At 42.3% G+C, this 22286-nt stretch overlaps 1 protein-coding gene across 1 annotated transcript in view; it reads right to left on the reverse strand.

Annotated features, from left to right (window-relative positions):
* Window positions 1-638: 638 nt before the first annotated feature.
* LOC115140342 (nitric oxide synthase 1-like) overlaps window positions 639-22286 on the reverse strand; it is a 143239-nt gene continuing 121591 nt past the window's right edge. Inside the window, exons 18-28 of the mRNA XM_065026819.1 lie at window positions 20447-20582; window positions 20124-20202; window positions 17468-17661; window positions 16777-16946; window positions 9227-9437; window positions 8698-8785; window positions 7970-8091; window positions 7581-7729; window positions 6668-6862; window positions 4009-4127; window positions 639-3143 (exon numbers count right to left, since the gene is read on the reverse strand). Of these exons, the coding sequence (XP_064882891.1) occupies window positions 3128-3143; window positions 4009-4127; window positions 6668-6862; window positions 7581-7729; window positions 7970-8091; window positions 8698-8785; window positions 9227-9437; window positions 16777-16946; window positions 17468-17661; window positions 20124-20202; window positions 20447-20582 (1479 nt within the window). The 3' untranslated portion in view covers window positions 639-3127. The remainder of the gene's footprint in view (window positions 3144-4008; window positions 4128-6667; window positions 6863-7580; window positions 7730-7969; window positions 8092-8697; window positions 8786-9226; window positions 9438-16776; window positions 16947-17467; window positions 17662-20123; window positions 20203-20446; window positions 20583-22286) is intronic.

The raw sequence follows: 22286 nt of genomic DNA on the forward strand, positions 1-22286 counted from the left end.
ATGTAATCAAGGCAAAGGTTGGCTACTTTGTAAGAATCTCAAATATAACATATATTTTGAGTTGTTAACCATTTTTTGGTTCCTACATAATAGGGCTCCCGAGTGGCGAAGCAGTCTCAAGCACTGCATCTCAGTGCAAGAGGTGTCACTACAGTCCCTGGTTTGAATCCAGGCTGTATCACATCCAGCCGTGATTGGGAGTCCCATATGGTGGCGCACAATTGGCCCAGCATCATCTGGGTTTGGCTGGGGTAGGCTGACATTGTAAATAATTTGTCTGACTTGCCTAGTTAAGAAAAGGTTAAATTAATATATATATATATATTCCATATGTGTTATATCATAGTTTTGATGTCTTCACTACTACCCTTCAATGTAGAAAACAGTAAAAATACAAAAACCCTGGAATGAGTAGGTGTGTGCAAACTTTTGACTGGTACTGTATATTTTTTTGTTGTTGCACATTTTACATCAGAGTTTTAGCGGCCCTCATTCCAAATCCCCAAAAACCTAGTAAACAAATAATAATTATATATTTATTCATTATTTTATAACATTTATTTTATATAGAGCTTTATTTTACAAATAATCTCAAAGACGCTTAAAAACAAAAAGCAAAAGTACTTGTAGTTCTTGGGAGGAACAAAGACATTCAGCAATAGGAACAATGAACAGAGTCGCCTAATTCTCCCCAAATAAAAACAGCACGTTTTCTGTTAAAAGCTTAATCTATATGCGCCAGTAAGTAGCAGAGAGACTCAGATAACAGAAATCCATTACGTTTCAATCATGCTTGCGGCCATTTTAGTTTGCAAACAAAGGAAACACTAAAGAAAGAGAGCAGGCAAGCACAAGAAGCTAAGAAATAAAGGAAGAAAGAAAGAAAAAACACAAGTAACTGCAGAGTTGGTGACCATTGGAAATATTTTCTTTATCACAACCAAATGTCAATCACATGTTTAGAATGTAAACAGGATTACTCAGATCAGCCCTGCTAAATGGCCTTCACATAATGCTAATTGAAAAGGCTGTTTAATTACCTTTTGCCTAAAGTGGGAAAATTAAGGTAAACACAGTACTTTGACAAAGGACGAATATCATACATTTAATTTTTTATTAAAATATCATCCTCAACCTTCTTTTACAATGAAGTAAACTCGACTTAGTTGGATTGCCATGACAACAGCCAAAATGCAATGATCTAATTATTCATTTCTTGATCTTTAAAATGCAATGAGAGAGAGAGAGAGAGAGAGAGAGAGAGAGAGAGAGAGAGAGAGAGAGAGAGAGAGAGAGAGAGAAAATTATTATCTTGGCAAAGGAGAGACGCTCACCAACAGGGATGTAAACAAATTTGTGCACAACATTTGAGAGAAATAAGCATTTTGTGAGTGTGGAACATTTCTGGGATCTTTAATTTCAGCTCATGGGATCAACACTTAACATTTTGTTCAGTGTAGTTCTTGACTTGATTTCTCAGATTTCTCTCTTGAAAGTTTTGAATTGGCGTGGTGGGCTCACAAAACAAACAAAACTAAATGGAATTCAAGTAATTAAACAGTCGGTCAATTAGTTGTTTAATAACCCCCCAAAATTGGAAAGGTCGGTTAATCGCTCCAAACTAGCTATTCAAGATCCGCTATTCAAGATTCACCCATTTGAGATTCCTGCTATTTATTCCAGATCTGATGACATGGGGATAAGAAAGACACTATGCACAAACAGGGGTTCCTCTACATTGAAAGTTACTGTACATGTAGCTATATATAACTCTGGTTTCATGGTTAAATGAAGATGTCCCACTTAGGCCATTTATCATATCATTTTTTCTCTCACAGTAACGGTCTGATTAAGTGGTGGCTCTCCCACAGGCACCAATGAATTAGCAGTTCATTGACTGTATACGAACCAGAAAAGAAGGAGCGCGTTGTATGTCTCACTTCCTTTTCCGTCTGTGGTAATGGTTGGCCAAGGACTGCAAGCAAAGTAAAGCAACCCAACCTCTTGATTCACTTAGAATCAGGACTCCTTTCCTCACTCAGTTACCACTGGAAATATGTACCATATATGAAGTTCTTTCAAAGCTATCAGACAGCACCCCAATACCTCAGTATTTGGTCTTAGCGAATAAATAGGAAGGCAGCCAGAGATATGTGCCATAGATTTTTTTCCCCCTTGATAATATTGCATACCATTTAGAAGATGCAGAGCCCTCTAGATTATACGCATTGGTTTTTGTGTGTAATTGTTAAGTATTGGCTATGAATGTATACAGAAGATACACATGCATAGGCTCTCCCACGGGATGACATTTCAAACATTGCAATGGCTTTCGTCCACATTTGAATGCAATTCCTGTTGGAAATCAGACCACAAAATAGGGAGAAAGCACTGCTACTCTTGACAGCCAGGCGGAGAGACAGAGAAACAAATGCATTTTGATGGACTGTCAAGGAAATCTGGTTCATAGTTCCTCACTGCACACATTTATGTATATATATTCTCTCTCTCTCTCTCTCTCTCTCTCTCTCTCTCTCTCTCTCTCTCAATAAAAATAATACACACCAAAACAGGGTAGACCAGCTCAGACTGACAACATTTCAGCCTTGTACAGTATATGTTGAAATGCATTTGATTCAGTTGGTTGGGAATGGAACTTAGACTGAATCTCCAATCAAAGCATTGTGACCTTGTTCACCATAAGTAGTCCTGCAAATACTTTAGCAAAAGGGTTTGATTCTAACATTAAATAGCTAACAGTATATTTATGTACCAATATTGTCATCTTGCTCATGCATCAACAAAGAGGCTGGTATAATACTAGGTACACATTATTATGCATAATGAAATCAGAATGTAATGCATTTTGGAATAAACAAAAGAACGCATCTCAAAATTCTAAAAAAACAAAATATTTCAAACCTTGCTACAGACTAAGTGCAGAGCCTGACTGACCGTGATGAAGCTGAACTGGTATATAAAAAGAACAAACATTTTTTACAGTACAAAACTTGGCACAGTATTCTCGATCAGATGTAGTGTCTGTCACTCGTTTCCCCGCCCCCCTGCGGCATACGGCCCTTCCGATTGGTCCACATCAGAAAGCTCCAGAACCCCACTTACGGTTCTACGAGCAGAACACCCTGACAGAGAGGAGGAGAAGGAAGAGAGAGAGACAGACAGAGGCGTTACTCATCCAGCTCACTCTGTAACAAGGCCTTTGATCACATACACTATTATTCCGATTTTTAATGAGGCATTGTGCAAACCAGACTTATTTCTTAATTCATATGACAAATGTATAAAAAGGACTCTATTATCTTAAGGCGCAATCCGCAGTTCAAACAACAACAAAATGCCACCCTCCACTGTTTCGTTCAAAAGCTGAGGGATGGGGCTAGAGAAATGTAACCACTTTTAAATTCCTAGACAGAGCTATGGATGCAAGGACTGCCCATCCATGATATAAAAATTATGGTTTGAACCATGTTTTGAGGCTAAACAGTGTTTGCTTACAATTACATTGTTTACAAACGATGGAGTAAAACAAGCTTTTATTTTTGGCTCTGATGGGATACGACAGTGGAACTAAGCTCGAGGCATTTTTAAGTTATATTCTACAAGAATCAATGGGTGTATTTCATTAATTTAATAGTACAAAAAATGGATGTACCAATGGAAGATTGCCCCTTTACGAAACAATGGAATGGAATGATAAATATACGGAGTGAACGGAAAACACAACAGAGCCACTTGTATACACTGTGATCTGGTTGGTTGAGTTGGATCCCTTTTAAACTGGTTTCTATGGTTACCCATTCTGCATTTTGAAAACAGTCATAAACCAGACCAGAGCCTGCATCTCCAGTGTATCTACAGCCTGCAGGTCCCTCCCACCAGTATGGCACAGTATGTAAAAACAGCAGAGATGTCCCGGGGACAGTTGGTGGCTGTGAAAGAACAACAGGGGAACACACTGAAAGCTGCAGGGGTAAACTAAAGACTCACTCGTCAGAGTCCTTTTTGCTTTCCTCAATGTAGGCGATGGATTCCGAACGCAGCCTGTTGGTGACCTCGTACGTTCGCAGCGTGACACCGAAGATGTCCTCGTGATAACGGTTTTCGTCCTGCGAGGAGAGAAGATAAGGCGTGTGTGTAATAAAATGGCCACAGGATTACGCCATAGAAGAAGTGAGGTTAGATGAGTACAGGAAGATCAAATAGATACAGTGGGATCGGTGGGGACAGAGAGGAAAGACAGATACAGTGGGATCGGTGGGGACAGAGAGGAAAGACAGATACAGTGGGATCGGTGGGGACAGAGGGGGAAGATGGATACAGTGGGATCGGTGGGGACAGAGGGGGAAGATGGATACAGTGGGATCGGTGGGGACAGAGGGGGAAGATGGATACAGTGGGATCGGTGGGGACAGAGAGGAAAGACAGATACAGTGGGATCGGTGGGGACAGAGGGGGAAGATGGATACAGTGGGATCGGTGGGGACAGAGGGGGAAGATGGATACAGTGGGATCGGTGGGGACAGAGGGGGAAGATGGATACAGTGGGATCGGTGGGGACAGAGAGGAAAGACAGATACAGTGGGATCGGTGGGGACAGAGGGGGAAGATGGATACAGTGGGATCGGTGGGGACAGAGGGGGAAGATGGATACAGTGGGATCGGTGGGGACAGAGGGGGAAGATGGATACAGTGGGATCGGTGGGGACACAGAGGAAAGATGGATACAGTGGGATCGGTGGGGACAGAGAGGAAAGACAGATACAGTGGGATCAGTGGGGACAGAGAGGAAAGACAGATACAGTGGGATCGGTGGGGACAGAGGGGAAAGATGGATACAGTGGGATCGGTGGGGACAGAGGGGAAAGATGGATACAGTGGGATCGGTGGGGACAGAGGGGAAAGACAGATACAGTGGGATCGGTGGGGACAGAGAGGAAAGACGGATACAGTGGGATCGGTGGGGACAGAGGGGGAAGACGGATACAGTGGGATCGGTGGGGACAGAGAGGAAAGACGGATACAGTGGGATCGGTGGGGACAGAGAGGAAAGATGGATACAGTGGGATCGGTGGGGACAGAGAGGAAAGACAGATTCGGTGGGGACAGAGAGGAAAGACAGATACAGTGGGATCGGTGGGGACAGAGAGGAAAGACAGATACAGTGGGATCGGTGGGGACAGAGAGGAAAGATGGATACAGTGGGATCGGTGGGGACAGAGAGGAAAGACAGATACAGTGGGATCGGTGGGGACAGAGAGGAAAGATGGATACAGTGGGATCGGTGGGGACAGAGAGGAAAGACAGATACAGTGGGGACAGAGAGGAAAGATGGATACAGTGGGATCGGTGGGGACAGAGAGGAAAGACAGATTCGGTGGGGACAGAGAGGAAAGATGGATACAGTGGGATCGGTGGGGACAGAGAGGAAAGACAGATACAGTGGGATCGGTGGGGACAGAGAGGAAAGACAGATACAGTGGGATCGGTGGGGACAGAGAGGAAAGACGGATACAGTGGGATCGGTGGGGACAGAGAGGAAAGATGGATACAGTGGGATCGGTGGGGACAGAGAGGAAAGATGGATACAGTGGGATCGGTGGGGACAGAGAGGAAAGGCAGATACAGTGGGATCGGTGGGGACAGAGAGGAAAGACAGATACAGTGGGATCGGTGGGGACAGAGAGGAAAGGCAGATACAGTGGGATCGGTGGGGACAGAGAGGAAAGACAGATACAGTGGGATCGGTGGGGACAGAGAGGAAAGACAGATACAGTGGGATCGGTGGGGACAGAGAGGAAAGATGGATACAGTGGGATCGGTGGGGACAGAGAGGAAAGATGGATACAGTGGGATCGGTGGGGACAGAGAGGAAAGGCAGATACAGTGGGATCGGTGGGGACAGAGAAGAAAGACAGATACAGTGGGATCGGTGGGGACAGAGAGGAAAGGCAGATACAGTGGGATCGGTGGGGACAGAGAGGAAAGACAGATACAGTGGGATCGGTGGGGACAGAGGGGGAAGACAGATACAGTGGGATCGGTGGGGACAGAGGGGGAAGACGGATACAGTGGGATCGGTGGGGACAGAGGGGGAAGACGGATACAGTGCAGTGCAATGTACAGTACGGTCCAGCATTGTCTTGAAACATGTTTTCAATAGCCAGAGCTTGGATAAAACCGTTTCTTAGTTGATCATTATCATTTAAAAATGAGTTTGATTATATACCCCTCTTCTGTTAAGTCAATAGTGATCCAGCCATTCTGCTCATGTGGATCTTCGATTCCAGTCTTTCATGTACAGTATTGATAGGCTGTACAGTTGGTTGTCTGGTGGTCTTTACCCATTTTGCTTATTCAAATCTTTTAAACGTGCGTTTCGGGTTTCTCTTTCTTTGAGTCGGTAATGTAACAACCTTTTTTGAATCCCACCAAACAAATCCTGAACGTGTCTGAATGTGTCTGTCATATTCTGAAAACCGTCCATAAGAAGGTGTAATCTGCCAATGTCCAAATCACATGACTTACATTTACTCTGTACTTTATGTTTCAGTCAGTCAGTCGTTCAGTCAGTCGTTCAGTCAGTCAGCTAGATTAGTTAGTTAGTTAGTTAGTTTAGTGTTCAGGATAGCGAAACCTATTGTCATACTCTGAGTTTGCTGATGTAGAACCCAGCGTCCTCCAGCGTCATGTTTCCCTGCAGTTTGATGATCTGCTGGACGGTCTTGAGGACGTCCCCGGCCATACCGACGTCGCCACACACGTATATGTGTCCTCCCTCTTCCTTCAGGCACTGGTACACAGTCTCGGACAGCTGCTCACAAAGCACATCCTGCACATATGTCTGTGTCAGAGAGCGACAGGAGAAAGAGGGATTTAATCAATCAGATGGAGAGAACTACAGGGTCAAAGAGAGTGGAAGGCAACAAACACATTGTAGAGAGAACTACAGGGTCAAAGAGAGTGGAAGGCAACAAACAGATTGTAGAGAGAACTACAGGGTCAAAGAGAGTGGAAGGCAACAAACAGATTGTAGAGAGAACTACAGGGTCAAAGGGAGTGGAAGGCAACAAACAGATTGTAGAGAGAACTACAGGGTCAAAGAGAGTGGAAGGTAACAAACAGATTGTAGCGATGGAGCATCGGGTTTGTTTAGAATCCTACATACATGGTGGCGTGTGTGAGGACAGTATTTTACAACCGGAAGAACTTAACAGTGGGAGTCAAGCACAGGAGGCTGGTGGCACCTTAATTGGGGAGAACAGGCTCGTGGTAATGACTGGAGTGGAATCGGTGGAATGATATCAAATACATCAACCACATGGTTTCCAGGTGTTTTATTCCATTCCATCTACTCCGTTCCCAGACCTCATTATGAGCCCCTCAGCAGCCTCAGGTGGCGTCAAGCAAAAAGACAAACACAGGGATAGAGATATCCATAGGTTTTATTTAGAAATCCACTTTCTAATCTCCCACATGGCCTCTGTCTATGTTGCTGTATCTTTACGGCCAACGACACATTGTCACGTTTAAACTGAAAATGGGACTAAGGTTAACAGTACCTTAGGTCTGCCAGGCTCTCTGGAGTAGGCTGTGTACAGCTCTTTGAACACCTCCTTGTTCTTAGCCTGGATTGTCTCCTCCTTGTAGATGTGGTCTATCTGGGACTGACGACATCCAAACACCAGGATCATAGGGCAGGATTTGATCCCTACGGAAGCAAACACCACATTACTTCACTTTTCACTGAGCTATACATGTTTTAGAGTTATCTAAAGACTACTATGTTTATTTATGAAGTTCTGTCTGTAATGTTGAATAAGCACAAGTGATACTGGCTGCACAGTGTGTGGTTAATTTGACATTTTTATTAAAAGTCATTATCGAATAATTCCCACATGCAAGAATTAGGATCAAGTGTGTGAATGCTTTTCCTTTTTTGTACACAAACCCTTGTGTTCGTAGTCAAATAGTTTCTGTTCCCAGAAGCTTCTGAAGGGGGCGATCCCAGTGCCTGGACCGACTAGGATACACGGAGCTCTGTGGTCCTTTGGCAATCGGAACGTAGGCGCACTAGAATCAGACATTTGATCAAGACATTTTTAATTAAGAGCACTAGATTCAAAGCATCTTTTTCATCAGAAATTACAATTGAAGGCATACCATAAAACATTTAAAATAATAAATGTACCAAATGATTGTAGATCATTTCTAATAACTAGAATCAACTAGAATCAAAGCATTTCTCTGTATCTTAAAATGTCTTGATTCGTAGCCTTTATGTTGCATTCTACAATCATTTGGTACATTTATTATTTGAATGTTTTATGGTATGCCTTCAATTGTAATTTCTGATTAAGAAAAATGCTTGGATTCTAGCTTGGATCAGAAATGAAAAAGTAACAGAAGAAACAACCATTTTAGTCAATGATTGTAGAGTACACCATATATGAGTCAATGTTGGATATGAATCATATGGTATAATCATGTGCAGTGTTGTGACCTGCACTGACATAGAGCTGAGTCAGCACATATGAATACACACCATATAACAATCAATGTTGACGTTAGTCCAAACCACCACTTACAATCATAGAAAATGACATGTATTCATTCCATAAGAGTAAAGCAATCATGCAACAACAACACACAAACACAAAAAGAAGTACAATGTTATACCCTCTGACAAAACAGGGGACCATTTCTTCTGCCTCTATTCTGTTGAGCCATGATGAACATACTCCATGGTGGATCGGGCCCTCTCCATCTGAAATGAGACAATTACCCATCATCCACTTGACCGGCATACCTCCTCCTCTCCAAACTAACACTGAAGTAGAGGACACATAATGCAGTTCCCAGGGCTAAGGGCATTTGTCTCCAGATTAGAGAAATTACTGTAATTTAACCATCATCCTCAGCTTCACAACACCTTACATCATATTGCGCGCACATACAAATGCATCTCTGAGAAATCATAACCTTTACCATATGTAGGGGAAATAACCTGAGATTGGTGTCTAGGGGTAACTTTACACTTGTAAACACCACGTAACCTAGCGACAGCCCTTACCTCTAGTGTTGTAGAGCCTCATGCCATAACCACGCTGAAAAGACTAGGAACATGTAAAACTGACTAGATCAGTGTCTATGAGGGAACTTCATCCTGCTCCCGTAAACCCAACACAGCCTAGTGCCCAGCCCTTACCCCTGGTTTTGTATGACACTACGGCTACGGTGAGGTGAATCTCCCCTGGGTGGACATCTGGTGAGGAGCTGATAGAATAGTATCTGGGCTGGAGCAGGGGTAGCTGGGTTAACAGCAGGGTAGAGGGCATTTGGATGGAGGGAAACTCATCCAACACCTCCACCATGGTTGGGTTGTTATACCACTTCCACTTCTCATACTCCTGCAAGCCCTGAGAGGAGAGGAGTAGGAAAGGAGAGGAGAGAGGTGGAGAGGAGAGAGATGGAGCAGAGGAGTGGAAAAGGAGAGAGGCGGAGGAGAAGAGTAGGAAAGGAGAGGAGAGAAATAGTAAAGGAAAGGAGGGGAGAGAGGTGGAGGAGAGGAGTAGGAGAGGAGAAAGATGGAGGAGAGGAGTAGAAAAGGAGAGGAGAGTAGAGAGGTGGAGGAGAGGAGTTGGAGAGGAGAGTAGGAAAGGAGAGGAGGAGAGGAGTGGAAAAGGAGAGAGGTGGAGGAGAAGAGTAGGAAAGGAGAGGAGAGAAATAGTAAAGGAAAGGAGGGGATAGAGGTGGAGGAGAGGAGTAGGAGAGGAGAAAGGTGGAGGAGAGGAGTAGAAAAGGAGAGGAGAGTAGAGAGGTTGAGGAGAGGAGTTGGAGAGGAGAGTAGGAAAGGAGAGGAGGAGGAGAGGAGAGAAGAAGGAAAGGAAAGGAGAGAGGTGAAGAAGAGGCATGTTCATGTAATGTGCATTCAATATATAAGGAGCCATGCTAAAGAAAATGTATTGCTTCAGAGAAAATTAGTTATTATGAATGTTTCTCCAACTCCACACACCTGGTGGAGAAGATAAGAGGTGAGACACATATTTCAGTCAGACAACTCACAACAATCTCCTGATGCGATGATGACATTATGTATGATTGACTTTTGACATATTTTGGGCTTTCCGGCTTCAGTGATTATCTAAACTTCAAATCAAATGAAATGTTATTTGTCACATGTGCCAAATAGAAAAGGTGTAGTAGACCTTACAGTGAAATGCTTACTGACAAGCCCTTAACCAACAATGCAGCTTGAAGAACAGCCGGAGCCTGAGTACCTTGTGTAAGCCACAGACACTGGGAGTCACGCAGGTCAACTGGGACGAAGAAAAATAGCAAGGATAGCGGGTAGCTGAAGATCCCACTGTGGCTTGATGTCTGTTTTTTATTTCAATGTTTCTCTTTTTTCCCTCTTTGTCTTTTTTAGAGTGAGTTGAACCACAAAGAGTGAGGCACTCACTCACCTGGCCTGACCAACATAATGTTTTAAGACATTCACCAAAATTGACGTTTTTGAACTGTGGGAGTCTCTGTATGGGGAGAAAATGTGTCTGAGGGTTACCGGGCGCAGGGCTTAAATTCTATGGCGTCTGTGCAAGCTAAAACTTGTCTACTCTAAGGTTATTTTCAACAAGCGCAAAGTGCTTCAAAATGGTTTTCAATCATGTAGAGGAAGGCATTCATGTCTTTTTGTGGTAAACATATTGAATACACGGGTCAATTGTGGCTTGAGCACAGGGTGCCTCCGTTTTGCGATAAAGTGGAAATTCACAGCTACTGTGTTGACAAGAAGAACGCATTCAACAGGGAGACATTCAAAAGGTTTACATTTTGGGGTTGAAGAATTCGCATGACAATAAAGCAAGACGTAAAAACCAAGATGATGCTTTTATTTCCACCTTCCCAACAAGTACCTCTGTTTACTGTGCTCACTGTCTGTGACAAAAGGCATAAAACGCTTGAAGGATCTAATGAATACTAATCAAATTAATTACCTTAGCAGTCCTTTGTGGCTCAGTTCGTTAAAATATAGTGCTGGTAACACCAGAGTCATGGGTTGGTTAAAGTATAGTGTTGGTAACAACAGAGTCATGGGTTGGTTAAAGTATAGTGCTGGTAACACCAGAGTCATGGGTTGGTTAAAGTATAGTGTTGGTAACAACAGAGTCATGGGTTGGTTAAAGTATAGTGCTGGTAACACCAGAGTCATGGGTTGGTTAAAGTATAGTGCTAGTAACACCAGAGTCATGGGTTGGTTAAAGCATAGTGATGGTAACACCAGAGTCATGGGTTGGTTAAAGCATAGTGATGGTAACACCAGAGTCATGGGTTGGTTAACGCATAGTGATGGTAACACCAGAGTCATGGGTTGGTTAAAGCATAGTGATGGTAACACCAGAGTCATGGGTTGGTTAAAGCATAGTGATGGTAACACCAGAGTCATGGGTTGGTTAAAGCATATTGCTAATAACACCAGAGTCATGGGTTGGTTAAAGAATAGTGTTGGTAACACCAGAGTCATGGGTTGGTTAAAGCATAGTGCTGGTAACACCAGAGTCATGGGTTGGTTAAAGCATAGTGCTGGTAACATCAGAGTCATGGGTTGGTTAAAGCATAGTGCTAGTAACACCAGAGTCATGGGTTGGTTAAAGCATAGTGATGGTAACACCAGAGTCATGGGTTGGTTAACGCATAGTGATGGTAACACCAGAGTCATGGGTTGGTTAAAGCATAGTGCTAGTAACACCAGAGTCATGGGTTGGTTAAAGCATAGTGCTAGTAACACCAGAGTCATGGGTTGGTTAAAGCATAGTGCTAGTAACACCAGAGTCATGGGTTGGTTAAAGCATAGTGCTAGTAACACCAGAGTCATGGGTTGGTTAAAGCATAGTGCTAGTAACACCAGAGTCATGGGTTAATTAAAGCATAGTGCTGGTAACACCAGAGTCGAGTCATGGGTTGGTTAAAGCATAGTGCTAGTAACACCAGAGTCATGGGTTGGTTAAAGCATAGTGCTAGTAACACCAGAGTCATGGGTTGGTTAAAGCATAGTGCTAGTAACACCAGAGTCATGGGTTAATTAAAGCATAGTGCTGGTAACACCAGAGTCGAGTCATGGGTTGGTTAAAGCATAGTGCTGGTAACACCAGAGTCATGGGTTGGTTAAAGCATAGTCCTAGTAACACCAGAGTCATGGGTTGGTTAAAGCATAGTGCTGGTAACACCAGAGTCATGGGTTGGTTAACGCATAGTGCTGGTAACACCATAGTCATGGGTTGGTTAAAGCATAGTGCTAGTAACACCAGAGTCATGGGTTGGTTAAAGCATAGTGCTGGTAACACCAGAGTCATGGGTTGGTTAACGCATAGTGCTAGTAACACCAGAGTCATGGCTTGGTTAAAGCACAGTGCTACCAATACCAAAGTTGTGGGTTCAATTCCCACTGGGGTCACACATAGTGAAATGCACTCACTGTACAGTAAGTCACTTCGAGTTAAAAGTGTCTGCTACTTCAAATATAAACATGTTGTGTTATTCTATCCTGTGGAATCTATGCATTATTAAACATAAATTCACAATGGACCTACAAAAATGCAATGTACCAGGGTCTTCCTAGCACTGAAATTCTTCAGATAAAACTGAACTGTCTAATTTGACCAGTTTCCCACAGCAGGGAAATCTACACACAATCTACTCCATAATGACAAAACAAAATCAGTTTTTTAAAAACTATTCAGACCCTTTACTCAATACTTTGTTGAAGCACCTTAGGCAGCAATTACAGCCTCGAGTCTTCTTGGGTGTGGCGCTACAAGCTTGGCACACATGTATTTAGGGAGTTTCTCCCATTCTTCTCTGCAGATACTCTCAAGCTCTGTCAGGTTGGATGGGGAGCATTTCTGCACAGCTATTTTCTGGTCTCTCCAGAGATGTTCAAGTCCGGGCTCTGGCTGGGTCACTCAAGGACATTCAGAGACATTGGATTGATCTCTTGTTGAAAGGTTAACCTTCGTCCCAGTCTGAGATCCTGAGCGCTCTGGAGCAGGTTGTCATCATGGATCTCTCTGTACTTCACTCCGTTCATCTTTCCCTCAATCCTGACTAGTCTCCCAGTCCCTGCCACTGAAAAACATCCCCACAGTATGAATCTGCCACCACCATGGTTCACTGTAGGGATGGTGCCAGGTTTCCTCCAGACGTTACGCTTGGCATTCAGGCCAAAGAGTTCAATCTTGTTTTCATCAGACCAGAGAATCTTGTTTCTCACGGCCTGAGAGTCTTTAGGGGCCTTTTAGCAAACTCCAAGTGGGCTGTCATGTGCCTTTTACTGAGGAGTGGCTTCCATCTGGCCACTCTACCATAAAAGCCTGATTGGTGGAGTGCTGCAGAGATGGGTGTCCATCTGGAAAGTTTCCACTTTATTCTTGGGGACCTTCAATGCTGCAGACATTTTTTGGTACCCTTTCCCATATCTGTGCCTCGACGCAATCCTGTCTCAGAGCTCTAAGGACAATTCCTTAAACCTCATGGCTTGGTTTTTTGCTCTGACATGCACTATCAACTGTGGGATCTTACAAATAAATGCCTCATGAGCTCAGTTCAACTGTCTAACCACATCAGAACCCAAAATATAAGCTTGTTTACTCCAATGTTTGTAACAATGTAAACGTAAATAAACACAGTATAGCTTCAAATCATTGGGCTCTATTCAATCCGTATAACGGATATTCAGCTTTCCAGTGTGATTGAAATGTAAAGGTAATGTCCAATAGGAAATGAGGAAAATACCTTAACATTTCTAACGCTTCAGCAATACAGATTGAATATAGGCCATGGTTAACACTATGATTTTGATATCATAGATAGTCAGTCCTCGCATCCATACCCGTCTCTATGAAGTTGAGAGTGGTTACATTTCTTCAGGCCCTCTCTCAGCTTTTTACCAAAACAGAGGCAGGGTGGCCGCTTTGTTATTTTTTTAATTAAGGATTCTAGCTTTAATTTACATTTTTGTAGGTGTTGATACATTTTTCTTTAGGGCCAATCAAGTCAAGTCTGACATTTTAAACTGGGAATTACAAACAGGAGTATCATTCACACCAAAAATCAGAGGGGGCACAAAGTATGTGAGGATGGCTTGGGGTGGCCTGGAGGGGGGGCTATGCCCCCTGTCCATAAATTGGAGAATTTTGAATTTTTCAAATACCTGAAACACCTTATTCCTGCAATCTAAAGCCATAATCATTATGCTTAATTCTATGTAAAAAAAAAAATATATATATATATATCTAAAGTAATTTTTTCGGCATATTAAAGCATACCTCTTGAGCTGTCTGTATCCTCCTGACTGATGGTTATTTTTTAAAGGAACTAAATATGCTTCTCTGCATCTCTGCTAAAATCTGGGTAAAATATAGAAAGGAATGTGAGTCTTATTCAGTACATTTAGTTATTGCTTGCTTTTCTATATTCTAACGTTGCCAGCAGACATTCCAGCTAAGATAATTAGACAAGCTAGCTACTCTTGCTAGCTAGTTATAAGGTTAGGAGATTGGGAACCTATCTGGGCTAAAGCCAACTTCATAAAATTGCTAGGTAGCTTGTAGTATTACAGATTTGTTATTTATTTTTTAAACAGGACAAATATGAGGGGACACATGCCCCTGTGCCCCCCTATGGGCATGATGACTCTGATTACAAACTTTAGGAGCCTTTTAAAGCATTTTCTGCTGTTCAGGAAAATGATCTGCGATAACAGAGGGATCAAATGAACGTTGCAGATTGTAGGAGTACATTGCAAAGGCGACCCCTTGACTCTGGAGTATCGACTGGTGGACCTTTTAACATACTGAGTAACACTCAAGGATATAAGGTACATAGGATCTTCATTTGACCACTCTTTTATTGCTGCGCTTTGTAATTTATATAAATTCACTGAAAACCCACAAAAACCCACGGTTATATTAACAGTATTGCACTTTTCATGTAGTCTACTGTTAGCCAGCTAATAGCTTAACCACCGATCAAACAACATTATGGACTAGACATTCAAATCCTGTTGCTGCAGGATTATTTTGCTGTGACAATATGAGTCAAATGTACAGTGCCTTGCGAAAGTATTCGGCCCCTTGAACTTTGCGACCTTTTGCCACATTTCAGGCTTCAAACATAAAGATATAATAATGTATTTTTTTGTGAAGAATCAACAACAAGTGGGACACAATCATGAAGTGGAACGACATTTATTGGATATTTCAAACTTTTTTAACAAATCAAAAACTGAAAAATTGGGCGTGCAAAATTATTCAGCCCCCTTAAGTTAATACTTTGTAGCGCCACCTTTTGCTGCGATTACAGCTGTAAGTCGCTTGGGGTATGTCTCTATCAGTTTTGCACATCGAGAGACTGACATTTCTTCCCATTCCTCCTTGCAAAACAGCTCGAGTTCAGTGAGGTTGGATGGAGAGCATTTGTGAACAGCAGTTTTCAGTTCTTTCCACAGATTCTCGATTGGATTCGGGTCTGGACTTTGACTTGGCCATTCTAACACCTGGATATGTTTATTTTTGAACCATTCCATTGTAGATTTTGCTTTATGTTTTGGATCATTGTCTTGTTGGAAGACAAATCTCTGTCCCAGTCTCAGGTCTTTTGCAGACTCCATCAGGTTTTCTTCCAGAATGGTCCTGTATTTGGCTCCATCCATCTTCCCATCAATTTGAACCATCTTCCCTGTCCCTGCTGAAGAAAAGCAGGCCCAAACCATGATGCTGCCACCACCATGTTTGACAGTGGGGATGGTGTGTTCAGGGTGATGAGCTGTGTTGCTTTTACGCCAAACATAACGTTTTGCATTGTTGCCAAAAAGTTCAATTTTGGTTTCATCTGACCAGAGCACCTTCTTCCACATGTTTGGTGTGTCTCCCAGGTGGCTTGTGGCAAACTTTAAACAACACTTTTTATGGATATCTTTAAGAAATGGCTTTCTTCTTGCCACTCTTCCATAAAGGCCAGATTTGTGCAATATACGACTGATTGTTGTCCTATGGACAGAGTCTCCCACCTCAGCTGTAGATCTCTGCAGTTCATCCAGAGTGATCATGGGCCTCTTGGCTGCATCTCTGATCAGTCTTCTCCTTGTATGAGCTGAAAGTTTAGAGGGACGGCCAGGTCTTGGTAGATTTGCAGTGGTCTGATACTCCTTCCATTTCAATATTATCGCTTGCACAGTGCTCCTTGGGATGTTTAAAGCTTGGGAAATATTTTTGTATCCAAATCCTGCTTTAAACTTCTTCACAACAGTATCTCGGACCTGCCTGGTGTGTTCCTTGTTCTTCATGATGCTCTCTGCGCTTTTAACGGAGACTTGATTACACACAGGTGGATTGTAATTATCATCATTAGTCATTTAGGTCAACATTGGATCATTCAGAGATCCTCACTGAACTTCTGGAGAGAGTTTGCTGCACTGAAAGTAAAGGGGATGAATAATTTTGCACGCCCAATTTTTCAGTTTTTGATTTGTTAAGAAAGTTTGAAATATCCAATAAATGTCGTTCCACTTCATGATTGTGTCCCACTTGTTGTTGATTCTTCACAAAAAAATACAGTTTTATATCTTTATGTTTGAAGCCTGAAATGTGGCAAAAGGTCGCAAAGTTCAAGGGGGCCGAATACTTTCGCAAGGCACTGTAAGATCCTCCATCTGTACATATGGTGAAACATACAGACTATATGGTTAGAACCGTTCATTACCTTACTGAGGGTCTCTAGCTTCTTCCTCTGCTTGTCATTAGTGGCCAGGGAGGCAAACTGCTGTAGCAGGATTGGGCTGGGGGGCGTGGTGATATCCAGGAAGTACTGGAAGGCCTGGTAGATGGTGCAAGGGGGGAACCGAGGTTCCTCCAGCCAGTTACTGATCACACCTTCAGATGGAGAAAACAAGCACAAAAGTACATTTGATGGACACTCTTATCAAGAGCAACATACAGGAGCAATTATGGTTGAGTGCCTTGCTCAAGGGCATATCAACTGTTTTTTTTTTCTTCACCTAGTTGGCTCTGGGATTCAAACCAGTGACGTTTCAGTTACTGGCCTAACGCTATTAACCGCTAGGCTTCCTTCCGCCCCCTTAGAACAAGTTCAGTATTTATTCTTCTGCATCAATAATATAACACCACAATAGCATGATGTATTAGTAGCCTACACGACTTGTGAATGCCAGTGTAAAATGTTAAGCACTGCTTTAAAAAAAAAAAAAGTATTTGAGCATTAAATAGTCAAGTATACTGTGCACTGTGCATAATGTAAACCACCATAAATCCTCCTAATAAGACCTGCATATCCAATATCAAACTCTGTTTGTTCTTTATTGTCTAATATTGAATGAAGAGCATGGAGGGCTTCCTAAATACAAGTTATATACATAACATAGAGTTCTACTAACCCAGTGCTGTGTTCCTCTCTTCCAGGAACTCCACCTTAACGATTTGATTGACAGGTGGACCGTCCTCTAGTTTCTCAATGAGGGCCGTAATCAGGTCCTCATGGTTGCCAGGGAAGATGCCAAGATGGTCGCCGGGCTGGTACGCCAGTCTGTCCTCGTTATTTGTGTGGAGTCTAACAAATATGGTGGAGCGACTGCTAGGGGATTCAGAACTGTGGTTACAGTTGGTGGTTACAGTTTGTGGTTACAGTTGTGGTTAGAGTTTGTGACTAGAGTTCGGGGTCAGAGTTTTGGGTTACAGTTTGTGGTTACAGTTTGGGGTTAGAGTTTGGGGTTAGAGTTTGTAGTTATAGTTTGTGGTTATAGTTTGTGACTAGAGTTTGGGGTTAGAGTTCGTAGTTAGCGTTTGTGGCTAGAATTCTGGAGCTAGAGTTTGGGACTAGAGTTTGGGGGTAGAGTTTGGGATTAGAGTTTGGGGTTAGAGTTTGTAAACAGTGTACAGTTTGTGGCTAGAGTTTGGGGTTAGAGTTTGTAATTACAGTTTGTGGTTAGAGTTTGGGGTTAGAGTGTAGTTACAGTTTGTGGCTAGAGTTTGGGGTTAGAGTTTGTAATTACAGTTTGGGGTTAGAGTTTGGGGTTAGAGTTTTGGGTTAGAGTTTGGGGTTAACGTTTTGGGTTAAAGATTGTGGCTAGAGTTTGAGGTTAGAGTTTGGGGTTACAGTTTGGGGTTAGAGTTTAGGGTTAGAGTTTGTAGTTACAGTTTAGGGTTCGAGTTTGGGGTTCGAGTTTGTAATTACAGTTTTGGGTTAAAGTTTGTGGCTAGAGTTTGAGTTTAGAGTTTTTGGTTAGAGTTTGCGGTTAGAGTTTGCGGTTAGAGTTTGGGGTTAGAGTTTGGGGTTAGAGTTTGTAAACATTGTACAGTTTGTGGTTAGAGTTTGGGGTTAGAGTGTAGTTACAGTTTGTGGCTAGAGTTTGGGGTTAGAGTTTTGGGTTAGAGTTTGGGGTTACAGTTTAGGGTTAGAGTTTGGGGTTAGAGTTTGTAGTTACAGTTTGTAGTTAGAGTTTGTAATTACAGTTTGGGGTTAGAGTTTTGGGTTAAAGTTTTGGATTAAAGTTTGTGGCTAGAGTTTGAGGTTAGAGTTTGTAATTACAGTTTGGGGTTAGAATTTGTGGTTACAGTTTAGGGTTAGAGTTTGGGGTTAGAGTTTGTAATTACAGTTTGGGGTTAGAGTTTGGGGTTAGAGTTTTCGGTTACAGTTTGGGGTTAGAGTTTGGGGTTAGAGTTTGTAGTTACAGTTTGCAGTTAGAGTTTGTAATTACAGTTTGGGGTTAGAGTTTTGGGTTAAAGTTTTGGATTAAAGTTTGTGGCTAGAGTTTGAGGTTAGAGTTTGTAGTTACAGTTTGGGGTTAGAGTTTGTAGTTACAGTTTAGGGTTAGAGTTTGGGGTTAGAGTTTGTAATTACAGTTTAGGGTTAGAGTTTGGGGTTAGAGTTTGTAAACATTGTACAGTTTGTGGTTAGAGTTTGGGGTTAGAGTGTAGTTACAGTTTGTGGTTAGAGTTTGGGGTTAAAGAGATTGGGGTTACAGTTTAGGGTTAGAGTTTGGGGTTAGAGTTTGTAATTACAGTTTGGGGTTAGAGTTTGGGGTTAGAGTTTTCGGTTACAGTTTGGGGTTAGAGTTTGGGGTTAGAGTTTGTAGTTACAGTTTGCAGTTAGAGTTTGTAATTACAGTTTGGGGTTAGAGTTTTGGGTTAAAGTTTTGGATTAAAGTTTGTGGCTAGAGTTTGAGGTTAGAGTTTGTAGTTACAGTTTGGGGTTAGAGTTTGTAGTTACAGTTTAGGGTTAGAGTTTGGGGTTAGAGTTTGTAATTACAGTTTAGGGTTAGAGTTTGGGGTTAGAGTTTGTAAACATTGTACAGTTTGTGGTTAGAGTTTGGGGTTAGAGTGTAGTTACAGTTTGTGGTTAGAGTTTGGGGTTAAAGAGATTGGGGTTACAGTTTAGGGTTAGAGTTTGTGGTTAGAGTTTTGGGTTAAAGTTTGAGGCTAGAGTTTGAGGTTAGAGTTTGTAATTACAGTTTGGGGTTAGAGTTTGTAGTTACAGTTTAGGGTTAGAGTTTGGGGTTAGAGTGTAGTTACAGTTTGTGGTTAGAGTTTGGGGTTAAAGATATTGGGGTTACAGTTTGGGGTTAGAGTTTGGGGTTAGAGTTTTGGGTTAAAGTTTGAGGCTAGAGTTTGAGGTTAGAGTTTGGGGTTAGAGTTTGGGGCTAGAGTTTGGGGCTAGAGTTCGGGATTAGAGTTCAGGGTTAGAGTTTGGGGTTAGAGTTTTGGGGTTAGAATTTGTAAACATTGTACAGTTTGGGGTTAGCGTTTGGGGATAGAGTTTTGGGTTAGAGTTTGGGGTTAGAGTTTAGGGTTAGTGTTTGGGGTTAGAGTTTGTTGTTACAGTTTGTAAACATTGTACAGTTTGTGGTTAGAGTTTGGGGTTAGACTTTGTCGTTACAGTTTGTGGCTAGAGTTTGGAGTTAGTTTGTAGTTACAGTTTGTAAACATTGTACAGTTTGGGATTATAGCATCTCCTATCAAGCGAGGCTAGAGTAAAATCATAAAACATACTTATTGAGCTAGCTATAGAATACTGTGAGAACAAAATCTACCCACTTGGATGTCGAACTCTGGAGGTTTTCACTCTGTATGATCTTGGCTCCGTAGACCTTCTTCTTGTGGATGCTGTATAATGCTGTTGAAGGACACATTCACAAAAGTTCATCAATGAAAGCATTTGAGCTATTCTATACTGTACTGTAACATATTCACTTTGATCAGATACATAAACTCCTTTTTCCACCCTTTAAATATCATGACACTTGCTTATGAATGATTTATGAAGTATATAGGCCTTATAAAGGGTTTATAAAGGCTTCATAAGATGATATATATGTTTTGTTTAAAGTGAGACAGAGCTTTGAATGAAACCTTTATACCTTGTGTTAGGGCAGGGGCCTCAGCTGTGTATGTGAGGCGGAACCTGCTCTTCTTCCAGCTACGATCGTTACTGATCAAAGAATCATGTGCCTTCTCGATGTTCACATCACCGATGCAGAACACATCACAGGCAGCCTTGACAAACAGACACAACCACAGGCGTTTATAAGGACAGGTATTCAAAGCTTTGCTTGTTTAACAGCACATTTTAGAACACATTCGGAACTCTATCTTTCACAGCTGATAGGCTTTTTACAGATGCATTTTGAGCGGTTTATAAAGATGAATAATGCACTAAATGCAGAAATGAACCTCCTGGTCTGCACATAAACATAAGATCATCATCCCCACTGTCAAGGTCTGGCTGCCTGAAGCATTAGCTCAACAAAGAACGCATGAATCAACAGGCTGCAGAGTGTGCGGGGTTGTTCCTAATTTACTACTGAACATAACTCTACAGACCATGCAGACACCTGTAGGCACGTCATACATCACACCAGGTGTGCCAGAATTCTCTGACGAAAGTATTGTTCTGTGGAGCCCATTATTAAGACCATTACCGCTATTGATTTGATTTCATTCAGACAACCATGCAAAGGTATTGCTCAAAAGAGCTGTGTGTGCATGCCTGTGTGCACGCGGACGTGTAGGCCTTCATGCGTGTGAGTGAGTGTGTTCCGTGCTGCACAAGGACTCCCCCCAGTCACCCCACCTAGAAAACCTTCTTGGTACAGGACTCCCCCCAGTCACCCCACCTAGTTTTTTAGTTTAGTTTAGTTTATTTTATTTTTACAGGGACAGTGCACATTAATCAACGTTTCAGTAAAAGTGCCGGTTTTAGCCAGCCGGCTAATTTTCAACCGCAGTCTCTGGGCAGGTTATTAAAAACAATTACAATATAGACAATAGCACCATAGAACAAGCAAGACATAGCAACATAGGACAAGCAAGACATAGCATACAGACAGAGCAACATAGAACAAAAAGCAGCAAGACAAAATTCATAAAAGCAACAAAGTGTTTCCACACCTCACAAGCTACAGACAACAGACAACATGGAAAGCGGCAACACACAGCTAGGGACCATGTTCACAAATCTGATTGACCTTTAGCCAGGTCTTCAAGCATTTTGTGAAAGTGTGATATGTGGTGCAGTTATGTGTGTCTGATGGCAGTGTATTCCAGACATGGGAAGCTCTCACAGAGAATGCAGATTTACTAAAGGTGCTTTTCCTTAGGGGAACTATACAGTCACCTCTCATGGCAGACCTTGTGGATCTGCTGCCAGATGTCTGGGTTTTCTGTTTAACAAAAATATTGAGTGGAGGGGGAGCCAGGCCATTAAGGATCTTGAATACAAGACATGCGTCGGTGTATTGCACAAGATTTTCCCAACTCAAGAGCTCATGCTTTCTAAGGATGTGACAATGATGATGGCTATTGGGCTTCCTGTCAAGCACTTTGAGAGCCTGTTTGTAGACAGACTGAATAGGTTTTAATGTTGTACAGCAAGCTTGGGCCCAACTAGTCAAGCAGTATGTTAAGTGGGGGAGTATCATAGATTTGAAGTACAGTTTTGCTACCTCTGTAGTCAAACAATTTCGTATAAATCGGAAATTAGCTAGATTGAATTTAGTTATTTGAATTACCTTTTTCACATGCTTTTTAAAAGAGAGGTTGGAATCAAGTATGATGCCAAGGTACTTAAAATCGGATACCACCTGGAGCTTCTCCCCTGACACATAGACATCTGGCTCAGTAGCATCTGTTGCCCTCTTTGTGAAGAACATGCAAACAGTTTTTTTCACATTGAGATGCAAACACGAGTCACTGAGCCAC

The sequence above is a fragment of the Oncorhynchus nerka genome, linkage group LG13, assembly GCF_034236695.1.
Source record: "Oncorhynchus nerka isolate Pitt River linkage group LG13, Oner_Uvic_2.0, whole genome shotgun sequence".
NCBI classification, from domain to species: Eukaryota; Metazoa; Chordata; class Actinopteri; order Salmoniformes; family Salmonidae; genus Oncorhynchus; species Oncorhynchus nerka.